Below are 14132 nucleotides of genomic sequence, written 5' to 3'. Positions count from 1 at the left end.
CATTCAATGCTCTTGGTCAGACTGCGTTTGAGAGACATCTTCTCTTTTTGTTCAAAGCAATCTTCAACTTTAGCAAGGATTTTGGACAGCAGCGGACGCAACTCATCCGCACAAGGTACATTTTGTGTTTCCCTCAAACTTGAGATGATAGTGTGTTCTTCGCTCTTCCATATGCCACGGATGATTCCTGTTATCTCTTTGAAAACACCATCTTGATAGGGCTTCAGTGATAGCCCGAGCTTGCCAAACAGTATCCTGCATATCTCATGCCACTGACGTTCCGGAGAGGAATTTCTGTCAACACGGTCCTTGAGTGCTTGTTGCGCAATGGGTGAAACGCCATCGTTGTTGTTGCACTCAGCGATCGGACATGAGTGTAATAGTACGTGCTCCTCGTATGACTCGGACGAGGAGAAGCCCTCAAAGCATCTGGTGCACGAGTAATTGGACGTGTGCCGCCTTTTTAAATGTTGCTTGACGTCTGATATTCGAATCATCTTCAGGTTAATGCAATCGAGATGGCGTTCAGGGTCCTTTCTGTAGTACGGACATGCAAATGTCTCAAGCCTCTTATTGGCGTCGGTTGCCATGGAAGTACGACTCCTTTTATGAGATGCCTTGGTGTCATCGGCCCTTCGCTTTGAATTCAAAGCCTTGTCTGTGCCCTTGTCATCTGAAAGGGCTAAATCCTTTTGGTGTCCTTCCTTAAAAAGCTGTTTTTGACTGTTGCCTTTTGGGAGCAAGGTCGGTTTTGATCTCATCGTCCCTAGATCCTCCGAATACTTTCCTTTCGCGAATGAAGCTGTTGCTTGTCGAAGACTCCTTCCATCGTGGAGGAATTCTCTGTCTGTCATTTCCGCGTAGGCTTCTAGAGAAGGATGCACTCCAGAGGCCAGATATCGTGTATCGCAAACTTCTGTCCTATCGTTGTGATATGGAGTAAATGGTCAGCTTTCTTGAATGTGTAGAAGAGAGGTATTTGCCCTACATTGAGACTGGCGATCGTCTTTCGGTGGTTCGAGAGTCTGTCTATGATGGCTGTGTGGGTCTTTGACATCAATGGCAGTGCCCGAAATCTCATATGGTTGTTGAGACTCCTGACCATTGCACTGTTTGTCTGATCCAAAAGGCAGCGGAGTTGTGTTGACCAGTACCCTATCCTTCGCTGCGCGGGCAGTATCAGGGTTGCCATCGGGGGACTCATCTGAATGCCCTACAAATATCCTCGGCCTTGAAGAACTGCTCTGTCCAATTTTCATCGTGCGACCCTCCTAATTCTCAAGTGATGTTACAGTCGGATATCCGTACTGAAGAATGGATGTAGGCTCGATTATATTGCAAGGTCATAGACCTTGCCAATTCGTGGTACAACTTTAGGTCTCTTGAGGTTTTGAGAATTGCTTAGTGGTCTGTTTCACGCGGGTTTAAGGGTTGGGGAATTGCACACAACAAGGCAACGGGGGACCGTCTCCTAGACATGGCTAATTCGTTACGAATACGAGAGGGGTGTGAAAACATGCGCAAAGTGCAGACACTCGAGGCAGATTAGTGAGACGCGTGATTATTCCATTGGTGGGCAACTGAATGAGCGGTCGGTATGCTGCCTTAACTGTGTCTTGATAGCTAACGCTTGCATCGTGCGCCTCACTCGTTCATAGCATTAAATGTCAAAAAAAAAAAATATTATTGTAGCCTCAACACGTATCGTTGATGTTCTGCGAGTATCTAATTCAAGGTTTCTAGTCGCTTATGCTAAAAAAGGCACGCCTCAAAATCACAAAAGTTGGTACATTTTTAATCTCCTTCAAAAGTTCTAAGGCAGCAGATATCCGCGTCGGTCTGCCTTAAAGCTTTTGTCTTAATAGATTCGTTATCGCTTCATGTTGGGTCGTGAGGCTGTGCAATGGTGCCAGTCTGGTAAGCAGCCTGCCTTGGAGGTCAAGCCCTTCATCCGACAGCCACTCCTGAATACGTTCATCGTATCCTTGGCGCTCAGTTGGTTGATTCGAGTCGCTGCATTTGCGGCTCAGTTAGCGAACATGGCTTGGTGTATTGGATCCTTGCTACAAACCTCGTTGAAGATGTGATCGAGGAGGGCATGCTGAACCAGGAGGTGACTTTATGACGAGTTTACGGGGAAATTTATGTTCTGATTCAAAAGTTCTGTCAAACGTATAAATAGCTAGTATTTTCGGTCTCAAGTGTCATGCTCCGCAACCGTGGATACGATGACATGATGCTATACACAATCGCGTACTCGAACTTTTGAACAATTCCTCCTAATGTCCAGTCACAGCACAGTCAACAGGATTCGACTAGTTAGCTCCGAGCCTGGCCAATGCGAACCGGAAATGCGAACACCTAGGACTTGGCAGCCAGGAAAAACTGAGTCAGTGGCGGCGAATGAGAGTTGATGATGTGTCTCACAACAGTCAATAGTGGAGTTATGCATCGAATGAGAGCCTCGGACAGGGGTTCTACCGCAGTGAATATTCCACATTTGCGTACAGAGACCACGCAAATGTGAGGAGGCCCCTGCGACGAATGTGATTTACGAATGAGATTACCACCCCGCAGCAGCGGGACACAATAAATGATCTCATCCCTCCGCATCCGCGTAGGACAGGACACACATGCGGATGGCATGAGCGATCTAAGACAGGGCTGTCGTTTGGAAGTCTTGTGTTTCCAGTTGTAGTCCACGATCCTGTTCCCCCGAAGCCGAAGATTAAGGTTATCGGTGAGACAAATAACGGGGCGTGTCACAACACTATTCCTCTTTCGATAATGAGAAACTTTAAATACAGTTACTTTCAGGGCTTTTTCGCGAGGTAGAAGAGCAATATGCCTAATAGGCTAATTCGCAGGGTAGCTTTATTTCCGCGGTTGTGGGAGCTCTCTTGAATAGCTGCGCGTATGTGTAGTAGAGAGCCAGCTTCACGATGGAACGGCAGCAGAGCCTCAAAATGCATACACCGTTGTGTAAGAGGCAGACTACTGCCTTCTTATAAGTTCGCAGGCTTCTTTCGGTCCGCTCAAGGCCTCAGCAAAGATAGACGCCCATGTTACATATCTGAGTTTTTCAAGCATTGTCTCATCGCCTTGAGTTCCACAAAGACACTGCATAATTTTCCCGAGACTTTAGCCTTCGCTTATTAGCTGCCCCCATTTCCAATCATGCCTTCTCAGTTGCATTATGATCACAGCGCTTCTATGGATGTCCCCTGGACAAGTTTGGTCTCCAATTCGAGGCTGTCAAAGATTCGATGGCGTCGTTCGAGACAGAAGTTCTCACAACAGCATCTATTGCAAACAGCGGCACCCATGAATACGTCGTCAACGACTGTGGACAGCAGCGACACCAATCTCAAGTACAGGGCGGTATTCCCACAGCGACGTTCAGCAGGTACCGGTTGGCTGAGTGGGGTCAGCAGGCCACGCCCACTAATTTTTCGGCCCGCAAAGTTTCTCCGCAAGCTTATTCCCCAATCAGCCCCTCCAACCCATGGCCATTACAAGACCCATGGAAACGCCAGTCACAGGGTTTCTTCAAAAAAGGTCGTCAAATCTGGACACAAAGGGAAAGGTACGGGGAAAGACTCCCAGAAATCTAGCTCTAGTGGTGGAGGTAAGGGGGGGAAAGGCAGAGGGGGAAGCAATGGGCCACCGCCACCAGATGGCTGGCGCTTCCCCCCTCTTGGCGACATCCGACCTCCAAAGACTTTTGGATGCCCCTTTTACATCTCAGACCCGTTGCAGTTCCATGAGTGCAGCAGTCTTCGTCTACGTCGATCTAGTGATGTCTCCCAGCACCTCATGCGGAGCCATCTGCTGCGGACCATGAGGCTCGTCAGACGTCGTGACACCGAGACTACCGTCAGGGCCGAATCCGAGGAGAGCATGCAGCAGGACGGAACATGCGCCAACGCCAATGGTATCAGACTCTATCATCAAAAGTGTCGCATGGAGTTCAATGGTCCCAACGCTGAGGAAAACCTGCAAGAACACTGTAATAACACTGTGTGTTATAAAGCAGGTATTGAGCAGACCGGTGTGATGCTCCCTGCAGAGTTTAGAGCCCTCATAGCTGCACGTGATAGCGTTACTGGCGGCGTAGCCAAGTGGTATGCTATGTGGGCAGTATGTTTCCCGCCGCTGGTTACAACGAGATTCCGGACCGTTCCAGCATCGCCATATGTCGAAACAACCGTCCCTCGCGAGCTGGGAGAATATACAATTCGCCAAGCCCTGAGCAACGGGCTCATGGGAGACCATAGTCTCATCACTGATCAGATCATCAACCAAATCTACCTTGGTGACGCCCAGACCGACCTAGAGGTGCAACAGACAGTCCAAGATCAGCAGCAAGAGCGGAATTTGAAGCTGCAACAAGCGGACTACGAAGCTTTTTATCGACAAGCCTCGCCTCAGCAAGCCATGGACTGGACCTGGGATAACCTTCCCCCGGGCCAATATGGCGGGCCTCAGTAGTCCAGTTGTTAGGCCTTCTAATCAGGTTACTTTTCTTCATGTACTACTTTGGAGTATGCGGCGTTTTGCTTTCTTGCGATAGATATGACAGTTTTTTTCTTTCTGTAATTTTAGACCATATGTCAAAATGTAGTTCTTGGGTGTGTTCACTCGAGACATATATAAGGAGTGCCTAGGGAGCAAGAGAACCTTTGATTCTAGACTGGGTAGCCAAATACATACCATAGATTCCACTGAGTCTACCCTAATGTTATACAATGTTTCCCAAGCGCTTATTAGCTGTGTTTATCCTTAACTTGTACCTCTCATGCTGCGTCGTCACAGACTTTAAATCGAGGTTATTGTGTTTTTTTTTTTTTTTGTGTTTTTTTTGCGTGGTGTATGACGGCTTACATTGTGTTATGCTGAAAATAAGCATCTTGTTATCTGAGATACCAATTGGCTATATCTCGCATACTATTACAGGAGGACATTTTTACTCTTCGATGCAGCTTTTACCTCGGTTTAGGTTTAAAATTATTTACAGTGGAGGTTTTGATTCTTCTTGCCTCTCCTTAGGAGGGCTTCCATCGCTCGTGAGGGCATTCACCACCTCAACGATTAGATAAGATTGATCTTATTGGCTACCGGCTCAGAAATGTACGGGGCGGGAGTTGGCGCTGAGCGTCAAAAACACGGGTCAAACCATTATCATGCCACTAACCCCTGGCCCGACAAGGGTCTCCCTCAGGGCAGAATGACGACACTGGGCCAAAATGTGAGATGACTTTTGGATCATGTGAATTTGAACTATTGGGGTTTCTCCGTCTCCAGCGTATGGAAACCAGCAATTTTTAGCAATCAGGCCACAGCTTCGTAACAGCACCATTCGAGTTTATACTCGGGAACGCCCATGATCTCAGCGCACAAGACCAAATTATCGGGATCAGCCGGGTCAATTGAGGATAAAAGGGAATTGAGCAGCAACTTGTAAATATCATTCATCACCAATTGACTACTCATCCAACTGAACACCATTCAAATCAACATTCAAATTACCGTCGCACAATTATTTTAATCATGACGACTAATTCATTCGGCTCAGCGCTTCCCCGCTTCGACTTCCCCCGCCAACCCGCTGCCCCCAAATTGACAGCCCAAGCGGCTCGCGCATTCCCCACTGTCGCCATTGTCGCTACAGCTGGTACGTCTCCAACCGAACCCCAACTTCAATTGACATATGCTAACACAAGTTCAGCGGCTTATTACTACACATATTACTATGCTCCCAGTCGGGAATATCACATGTATACACACTCTTCGATCAAAAACAGCTCCATATTCCAGAGCACAAGGAGTACCAAGCCCAAGGCAGAGATAACACCTTCGGACCGGATGGAAGAGATAGGATTATGGTGGACGGCATATTAGGACTGAAGATACCCAACCTCAAGAGGGGTCAATTTTGTTGGAGCGACGGGCGGAATGATTTATATGTGTAATTTTGGCATCATATTCTAAGATATGCAATATTTTGCCGTGGATGCAGCTACCAGGCAAGCAAGTCTTCAATAACCTAGTACACATTGTGATGACATCAGCCCTCCAATTTCCACCTCGCCGCTCTATATCTACCCTACGCCGCCACACAAACGTTATAGTTGGCCCACACATTGGTGCACTTGGCTCCAATAGCAGGATTCCACTTATATAGCTGTGCCATTGTAATCTTGTAATAGTTTTGAATTGAAGTGCAGGTCGTAGTCTTCTGTACCATGTGAAACTTCTTACAAGACTTGGTGACCCCGCTTTGAACTGGAGATGGCGTTTTGACCCCATTGCTAGGCTTAGTCGGAGATGGCTTCTGACCTATAACACCGACGCAAACACTGTATCCGGCCCAAAGCGCTGTGCATTTGGAGCCAACTGCTGGGTTCCACTGGGCGATCTGTTCCATCGTGATCTTATAATAGTCTTGGATTGATGCACAAGTTGTGGTCTTCTTTACCTTGTGGAACTTGTTACAAGAGGTTGCCAAGCCTGGTTGAATTATTGCAGGTGTCTCGATGCCGTTAGCTGGCTTGCTGGGTTTCGTGGGCGTGCTTGGCTTCCAGCCCTTGACCTTGACGCAGACCCAGTAGTTGGCTAGCAACGACTGGCAGTTATTTCCGACAGCTGGGTTCCAGGACTTGAAAGTCGCAAAAGGCAGCTTATAGTACTCCTCGATTGACGCGCACGTCGTGGTTGTCTGAACGAAGTGGAACTTCTTGCAGTCCTTTGTAACACCATCCTGAATTGGTGAAGGAGTCTCGATGCCGTTCGATGGCTTGCTGGTCTGTACTGGTGTAGCAGAGGTGTGCCCGATGACAGATACACAAGCATAAGCTTCCGCGTAAAGACCGTTACATGCAGAACCGACTTTGTTATTCCACTTGTAGAACTCAGCTAGGGTGATCCCGTTCTTCGAAGCAACGGTAGCACATCCTTCCCCCGATTTAACCATGTAGAACTTGTTACAGTTACTCACGATACCGGGTTGGAGTGTGTCGGGAGTTTTGATCTCTGGGTATCTCCTCGTTAGCAATATGGCAACGCGAGATGTAGATTATGAGGAGTCTCACCATTAGAAGGCTTCGTGGTTGAGGGCTTCGGCTCAGGTTTTGGCTCAGACACAGATTCACTGGCCGACTCGACGCAGTAGGACTTCCCAAGAGTCATACCCCCACAATCACCTTTGATTGTCGGATTCTAAAGGTTGGATTCTGTTAGACATGAACTTCGTTTGGTGCATTTCTGCTTACCCAGCGTTGGAGGTCTTCCGGCGTGATGTGATAATCTTCAAGGATGGAGTCACACGAGACTTCAATATCATAGTCCTACCACTAGCTGCAGGACTTGACGGTTTTCTCATCATGAGGATTTGCAGGATTCCAGCCTCGTCGGCTGAGAAGCTCCCTTTCAGCAGCCCCAAGGACGACATGGAAACTTCCCAGCAGACAAAGACTTGCGATATTAAGAATCATTTTGGAGGACTTCAAATGATGCCTGAGATTCTTACAATGCATGGGTAGAGATGGAACATAGCAGATTTATAACCTGTTGACAAAGTTATTAATTAACAACATATGGTGTTTCCTGCGGAGCCTGGGACCCGACATCCCGCTCTCACACATGCTCGGTCGTCACAAAGACTAGCCATTTCACGAGAGTAAACCTGGTTATCTCTCGGAAGATCTGAGTTTACATGTTCCACATCGATGACACAATGAATCATAACTGGCAGATGATCAGACCAAGAACCTGACGGGATTTTAGTCACAAGAGATGAGTTTTTTCCCATCCAAAGGTGAAAAAGTGCTCAACAAATGACTTTCACGAACGGCAAGCTCTTGCGAAGGTCCCCTAGATTGAAAAAAACTGAATCACATGGATATTGTGTTGAGAGTATTGGGAAGATCCTGGGTCTGTTCCTGCACTTCTGGACCCTGAAGATCCTTATCCTTGTTGTCCGCTTTAAGATGGAGCCGACAAAGCACAAATGTCCCCACCGTCCCGTTCATTAGCCTCAAATGGCCCGAGGAGGTGACATAACCAACAATAACCTAAATAAGTAAGGTTAAGGTCAAGCGATGAAGAACCAGGTTTCTAGTGCCACTCAAGCAACTGGGGCCCCTTGACCTCTTCATAGATCGTGAGACTCGTGGCTGCTGTGCCGTTGATATTAATCCACCCTGAAAGACTCTGCATTTGACCAAGTTGCAATCCAGTTGTTCCTGGCTTGGCTCCGGTGGTTCCTCGAACGCCTCACAGGGTCAGAAAAGAGTTGTTGTTGTTAAATACCGGTTATAGATGGTAAATATTTGCTCCTACTATTATATCAGCGACTGAAATGCCTCTCGTGCTTTATAAGGCCAGTATAAGCTATTTGGGGGAATGAAATGAGAGACGAGATTGTAGAGCAGATTATACATTTACAGCACAGAGCGGTCAGCCAAAGTCTTTCAAATGCATGACAATAACTGTTATTGTCCTTCAGATCTGAATCGTCATGTGGTCTGCTGCCTCAACAGTAGGATAAAGTCCTTCTTACTCTGGGATCTAGATCGAAGAAAGGCAAATTTCTAAAAGGACAAATAATACATCCTCCAGCTGCCATCGCTTGTAGCCTGACCCAAAATATCTTGCCACCACTATCCTCACCTCAACAATCGGCGGAACATCCCCATCAACTCCCATTCCACCACCAAGCATCCAAAAGTTAAGGTGGTCTTCTCCTAACACGTTCCTGTGTTGGCCAAATTAAGAGCCTGCTTGGAAGCTCTGAGGGATCCCGCATGTCCTTCTGCATGCAGTCCATAAATGGGATCCTTGGGGAACACATTGTCTTCCCAATCATTAACCTTCTGCTGGAAAGCGGCAGCGTTGAGGTTGTTGTCTGCAGCAACAGCATCTAGGTCAAGTACAGCGGTTGAGCTACCCTTCTTTGTCCCCAACACAAGCTCATATGGCTCGATCTTGATGTCTTTGAACTCGGCGCTGGCCTTCATAGCGGGGATGCGGTACAAATCGTAGTCAACCTGACGGGTCTGAACGACCTTTTCAACACACAGTCTAGAATTCCGGACGCTGATATTGTCCCCAGGGAGCGATTGAGCAAACTTGTACAGAGCCCCGCTGACCGCGGGAAGAACATTAACGTAACTCCCGGCGCTCTTGATGATGCCGCGAGTTCCATACCACTTATGTGACATAGCCCTCTTGTCTACAAGATTTTGAGCTGTCCTGTCGTAGTATTTTGGGCTGCTTTGTGGCAGATTCCAACCCCTCCGTGGTGCAGGGACAACACCTTTTGCATCTCTGTTGGTGAAAAGGATAAATTCCTCGAAGGTCATGGTACCATGACGACCACTGCCGGACTTTCCTGGGCAGATTTCAAGCTTATTGACATTCAGCTTGTCCGTGCCTTTGAGGTTGCCTTCGAGAAGATCAATGTTGGCTTGATAGGCGTACCAGATGGACATACGCTCATACGCGCCACGAATGCCACCTGCTAAAGCATTGAAAATGAAGAAAAGAAGAATTAAACCTAACGTCAGATATAGGGAAACCGGCCACCCCCAGAAACCGGCTACCTATATTTTAACCTAATTACCTAATTTATAATATCTTAATTAATTTATAACTCTATTAATTTTAATTATATAGATTTATAAATAGTATTAATTAATTTAAAATAATAAAATTTATTAAAAAAGATATAAATACTACTTTTTAAATAATTATAAATAGAATTTCTATAAATAAAGCTACTATAGCTTATAGTATTAACTATTTTACCTTTTAAGATTAGATTAAAGGTACTATAATACTAAAATAAGCTTATAAACCTAATTAAAAGCTTTTAGCTATTTAAAAAAGGTATTTAAGAGATTAGATATTAGTTTAAGCTAACTTAAGATATCTTATATTAATAAGTCTAATACTTTATAAACTAGATTATAATATATAATAGTTTCCTTTAAGTATTAATTAGCTATATTTACCTTTAATTTATATTCTTTATATTACTTTATATTACCTTATAACTTAATTTAATCTATTATTAACTTACTAAGCTAGCTTTAGCTTATTAATATTTATAGTTTTTCCTTTAATATTAAAACCTTTATTTTATAATTTACCTTTTTACTTTTTTTTTCCCTTTTACTTCCTTTTTTTTACCTTATAATAGCCCTTAATTCCTATAATATAATATTTATATTATTAATTTAATTACTTTAACTATATATTTTAACTCTATAAACTATACTTAGTATTAGCTATTACTACTACTTAATTTAATAGCTATAATAAAAGCCTATTACTTTATTAATAAGTTTTAATCCTACTTTAAGTAATTAGCTAGGTCTTTTAAAGCCTTTAATTTACTTATAATAGTTAATATAATAAATATATTTTATATATCTAGGAGCCTTATAATATAATTAAAAATTATAAGATTAACTTACTATATTAATATTAATTTATTAATATATAGTAGGTTTTTACTTATAATATTTAGATATTAAAAGAAAGTATATAAATTAAGGATATTATTAATATTAAGATTATTAATATTAGTTAAATTACTATTTATATAGGTATTAACTACTATAATAAGATAGTTATAGCTATTAATACTAATTATATAATATAATATTTTTAAATAGTTTTTATAGTTTTTAACTTATTTAAAATTAGGCTTTTAAAGTTAAAGCTTTAGTATTAATTACCTTAATTAAGTAATAATAAAAAAGGCCTTTAGCTTACTAAAGCTAGGGAAAATATCTTTTTATATTTATAAATTAAGGCTACTTATTTAATTAGATTATAAGGTTAAAGGTAATACTATATAACCTTAAGACTTACTTTTAAAGTTATTATATTTTTTAATATTATATATAATACTTTATATATAATATATTAAAAAATAAGTATTATATTATATTATTCTTATTATAAGACCTTATTAGCTATACCTTATATATTACTATAAAGATATTTTATCTTTTTTAATAATAGTTTTTTAAAAAGTATTAGAAAATACTAGTTATTTACTTTTATAAATAAAAATAAGGAAATAAAGACTTTATTAAAAAAGTATATAGATTTTAATTAATATAATAAAGTATTTATTAAACTTATTAAAGCTTTTTTTATATTATTATTAATACTAGTAATTTAAATAGTTAAATAAAAAAATAGATATAATATTAATAAAGTTAATATAATAAAAAAGATAGGACTAAATAGTTTTTTTATTAGTTTAAAGGATAAGAAGTTAGTATTTATTTATTAGCTTAATTTAAGGTTTTAGATTATAATCTTTAAGTATATTTTAGTAATAAAGAAAGTTTTAAGACTTTTAGTAATCTTTAAAGGGAAAATAATTTAATAATAATATTTTTTAAAGAAATTAGACTTTTTAAAAAACTAGGAATTTATTAATAGTAAGAAAGGCTAGATAAATAATTATATTATATTAATTTAATTAAAGATAGTATTTATTTTATTAATAAAGCTTAAAAATCTTAAAGAACTTTATTTATTAATCTTTAATAATTATAAAAGTTATATAATTAATAACTTTTTATTTAAGTATTATAATAATAATATATTTATACTTTTCCTTTTAATATATACTTTTTATATCTTTTAATTATTAAATATTATAGTTTTTAAACTATTAAAAAAAGTATATTAAAAATTCCTTTTAAATCTTACTTTTATTATAGATTTAAATTATATTAGTAAGATTACTTTTTTATATAATTATAATAAAGCCTAGAAAGAAGCTATTATAAAGTTAAATACCCTAGCTAGCTAGAAAGTAATTAGATTATAGCTAGTTAATTTAATAAAAGTCTTAATAAACTTAATAATTACTTAGACTTTTAAGATAGTAGCTCTTATTATTATAGCTATTTCTCTAGCTAAGCTAAAGAATTTTAGTTTTTTTATAACTTCTTAATTATCTATATAGCTTTACTAAGTCCTTAAAGCTATCTTAAGTATTATTTTTAATAACCTAGCTATTAAGCTACTTTTTTATAAGATTAGAAGTTAATTAAATAGTTATAACTTTATAATTAAATATTAAAAACAGGAAATTATAATAATATAAGTAAAATAAAAGAAATATCTTTTAAAAAAAAAAAGAAAGTTATATATAATAAAAATACTAAATTTATAAAAGTATTAATAATTTTAAAGGCTTATAAATAAATATAAAAAGTATTATAATTATAAAAAATATTATATTATATTAAAAAATTAAAACTTAATAATTTTTATATTTAATTTTATTTAAATATTTACTAATATAAATTTTATTTAATTAAAAAAATATAATAGTAGTTATTTAATTAAGTTCTTAATTATTATTTATTTTTAGTATTTTATTAAAAGTAGCTAGTTTCTTATAATAGTTAGGGTTTTTAAATAGGTAAACTAGTCTATATTAAGTTTATATTTATAGAATATATAAGGCATTATACTAAATATATTAAGTTATTATATCTCTTAATAGTTAATAGTATATATAAGGCTTATTAAAGTAAAAAAATATTATTTAAATAAATATATTAATAGCTAGTAAGTTAAGTTTTATTTACTGCTAAATAAATATATATATATATATTATAGTAACTTATAGGGTAGTAAGTTAGGCTTATAGTAAGTTATAAGTTAAATTATAAGTTTAATATATAGCTTATAATAATTACCTTTAGAATATTATAAGTTATATATTAATTAGTTAAAAATAGTAAAGGCTTATATAATATAAGCGCCTTTCTTAAGTTAAGTTATAATATAATCTTTCTTTTTTTATTAATCTTATCTTTAAGGCTTATATTACCTATTTCTCTTTTTATATTATTTTTATAAGTATAACTTAATACTATAATCCCTTTATTTCAATACTAATAGTATATTAAAGTCTAAAGCTACTTATAACTATTATATATAAGTAATTTTAATTAAAAATACTAGTTTTCTTATTATACTATATAGTTACTATAAACCTTAAAAATTATAATATTAGGCTTTACTTAGTTATAAATACTATTTTTAGTATATCTATTATAGTTATAAGTATAATAAAAAAGGCATTATTTTTATTAAGGGTTTATAATTATTTCTTTTTTATATAATTTTTACTAACTATTTAGTTAATTATTTTATTATTAAAAAGTATTATCTTAAAAAGGAAGAGGAAATAGCTAAAACTAAACTACTAAATTTATAATAGTAAGTAAATAAGTATTTAAGTTATTTAATATATTTATATTATTAAAAATAATAATTAAATAAGTATAATTTTAAGATACTTTATTAAAATATAGTAACTCTTAATAAGCTTAAAGCTATTAAGAATATTAAGTCTTTTACTATTATAAAGGTATAGTTAGTAAGTGCTTTTAATATTATTAATTAAAATAAGATTTTCTTTATTAATATTTTTAATAAAAATCCCTTAATAATTATTAAGTATTAATAAAGTATTTAAGTAGTTTTTATATATTTTTACTTTTTAGGTAGTCTTTCTATTTTATTAAGTATTTCTTTTTTCTATTTTTAACTTATATTTCTTTAATTACTTTTACTTTATAAAGTTCTAGTCTATTAACTTTTTTTAGTTTATTACTAATTTTAATATAAATTATATTAACTACTAATTTAAGTAATATAATATAAAAGATCTTATAAAGTCTAATTCTAGTTAGTAAGTTTAGCTTATAGTTATTTTTAGAAATCTTTTTAATAATTTTATATAGTTTAATATACTTAAAATCAAGCTTATAATTTAGTTATTTTATAGTAATATTTTTTATAAATAGGTATATTATATCTCTTTCCTTAAAGGTTAGTCTTTTTAACCTTTTAAAGTTATAGTATTATTATATTTATTTATTAATAAATTCTAGTTTTATTTAGAGTTTATTATATATATTTTTTAAATCTTTACTTTTAATTATTACTATAAGGTTAATAATTTTAGTTTTTTATATATTATAATATACTTTTAATATATAATTAAAGTTAGTATCTAATAGTATAAGCTTAGTACTTTTATTATAGGCAGTATTATAAGCTAATTAAGTATATAGTAACTTTTTAAC

At 37.0% G+C, this 14132-nt stretch overlaps 4 protein-coding genes across 4 annotated transcripts; 2 read left to right on the top strand and 2 right to left on the bottom strand.

Annotated features, from left to right (window-relative positions):
* Positions 1-3266: 3266 nt before the first annotated feature.
* Positions 3267-4491, top strand: J7337_010413 (uncharacterized protein; the record flags this gene model as incomplete). Its single annotated transcript, XM_044827998.1, has 2 exons — positions 3267-3586; positions 3621-4491. 2 exons carry the CDS (start codon positions 3267-3269, stop codon positions 4489-4491), a joined length of 1191 nt encoding a protein of 396 aa, XP_044676552.1.
* Positions 4492-5550: 1059 nt separating this feature from the next.
* J7337_010412 (uncharacterized protein) lies at positions 5551-5901 on the top strand (the record flags this gene model as incomplete). Its single annotated transcript, XM_044827997.1, has 2 exons — positions 5551-5674; positions 5729-5901. 2 exons carry the CDS (start codon positions 5551-5553, stop codon positions 5899-5901), a joined length of 297 nt encoding a protein of 98 aa, XP_044676551.1.
* A 205-nt stretch (positions 5902-6106) lies between these two features.
* J7337_010411 (uncharacterized protein) lies at positions 6107-7188 on the bottom strand (the record flags this gene model as incomplete). The annotated part of the gene is made up of 2 exons (XM_044827996.1): positions 6107-7032; positions 7092-7188. 2 exons carry the CDS (start codon positions 7186-7188, stop codon positions 6107-6109), a joined length of 1023 nt encoding a protein of 340 aa, XP_044676550.1.
* A 1556-nt stretch (positions 7189-8744) lies between these two features.
* On the bottom strand, positions 8745-9491 carry J7337_010410 (uncharacterized protein; the record flags this gene model as incomplete). The annotated part of the gene is made up of 1 exon (XM_044827995.1): positions 8745-9491. One exon carries the CDS (start codon positions 9489-9491, stop codon positions 8745-8747), a length of 747 nt encoding a protein of 248 aa, XP_044676549.1.
* Positions 9492-14132: the final 4641 nt, after the last annotated feature.

This window comes from Fusarium musae, chromosome 8 (assembly GCF_019915245.1).
Source record: "Fusarium musae strain F31 chromosome 8, whole genome shotgun sequence".
Taxonomy (NCBI): Eukaryota; Fungi; Ascomycota; class Sordariomycetes; order Hypocreales; family Nectriaceae; genus Fusarium; species Fusarium musae.
The sequence above is the reverse complement of the archived record's forward strand: the minus strand, read 5'-3'. Positions and strand labels throughout refer to the sequence as shown.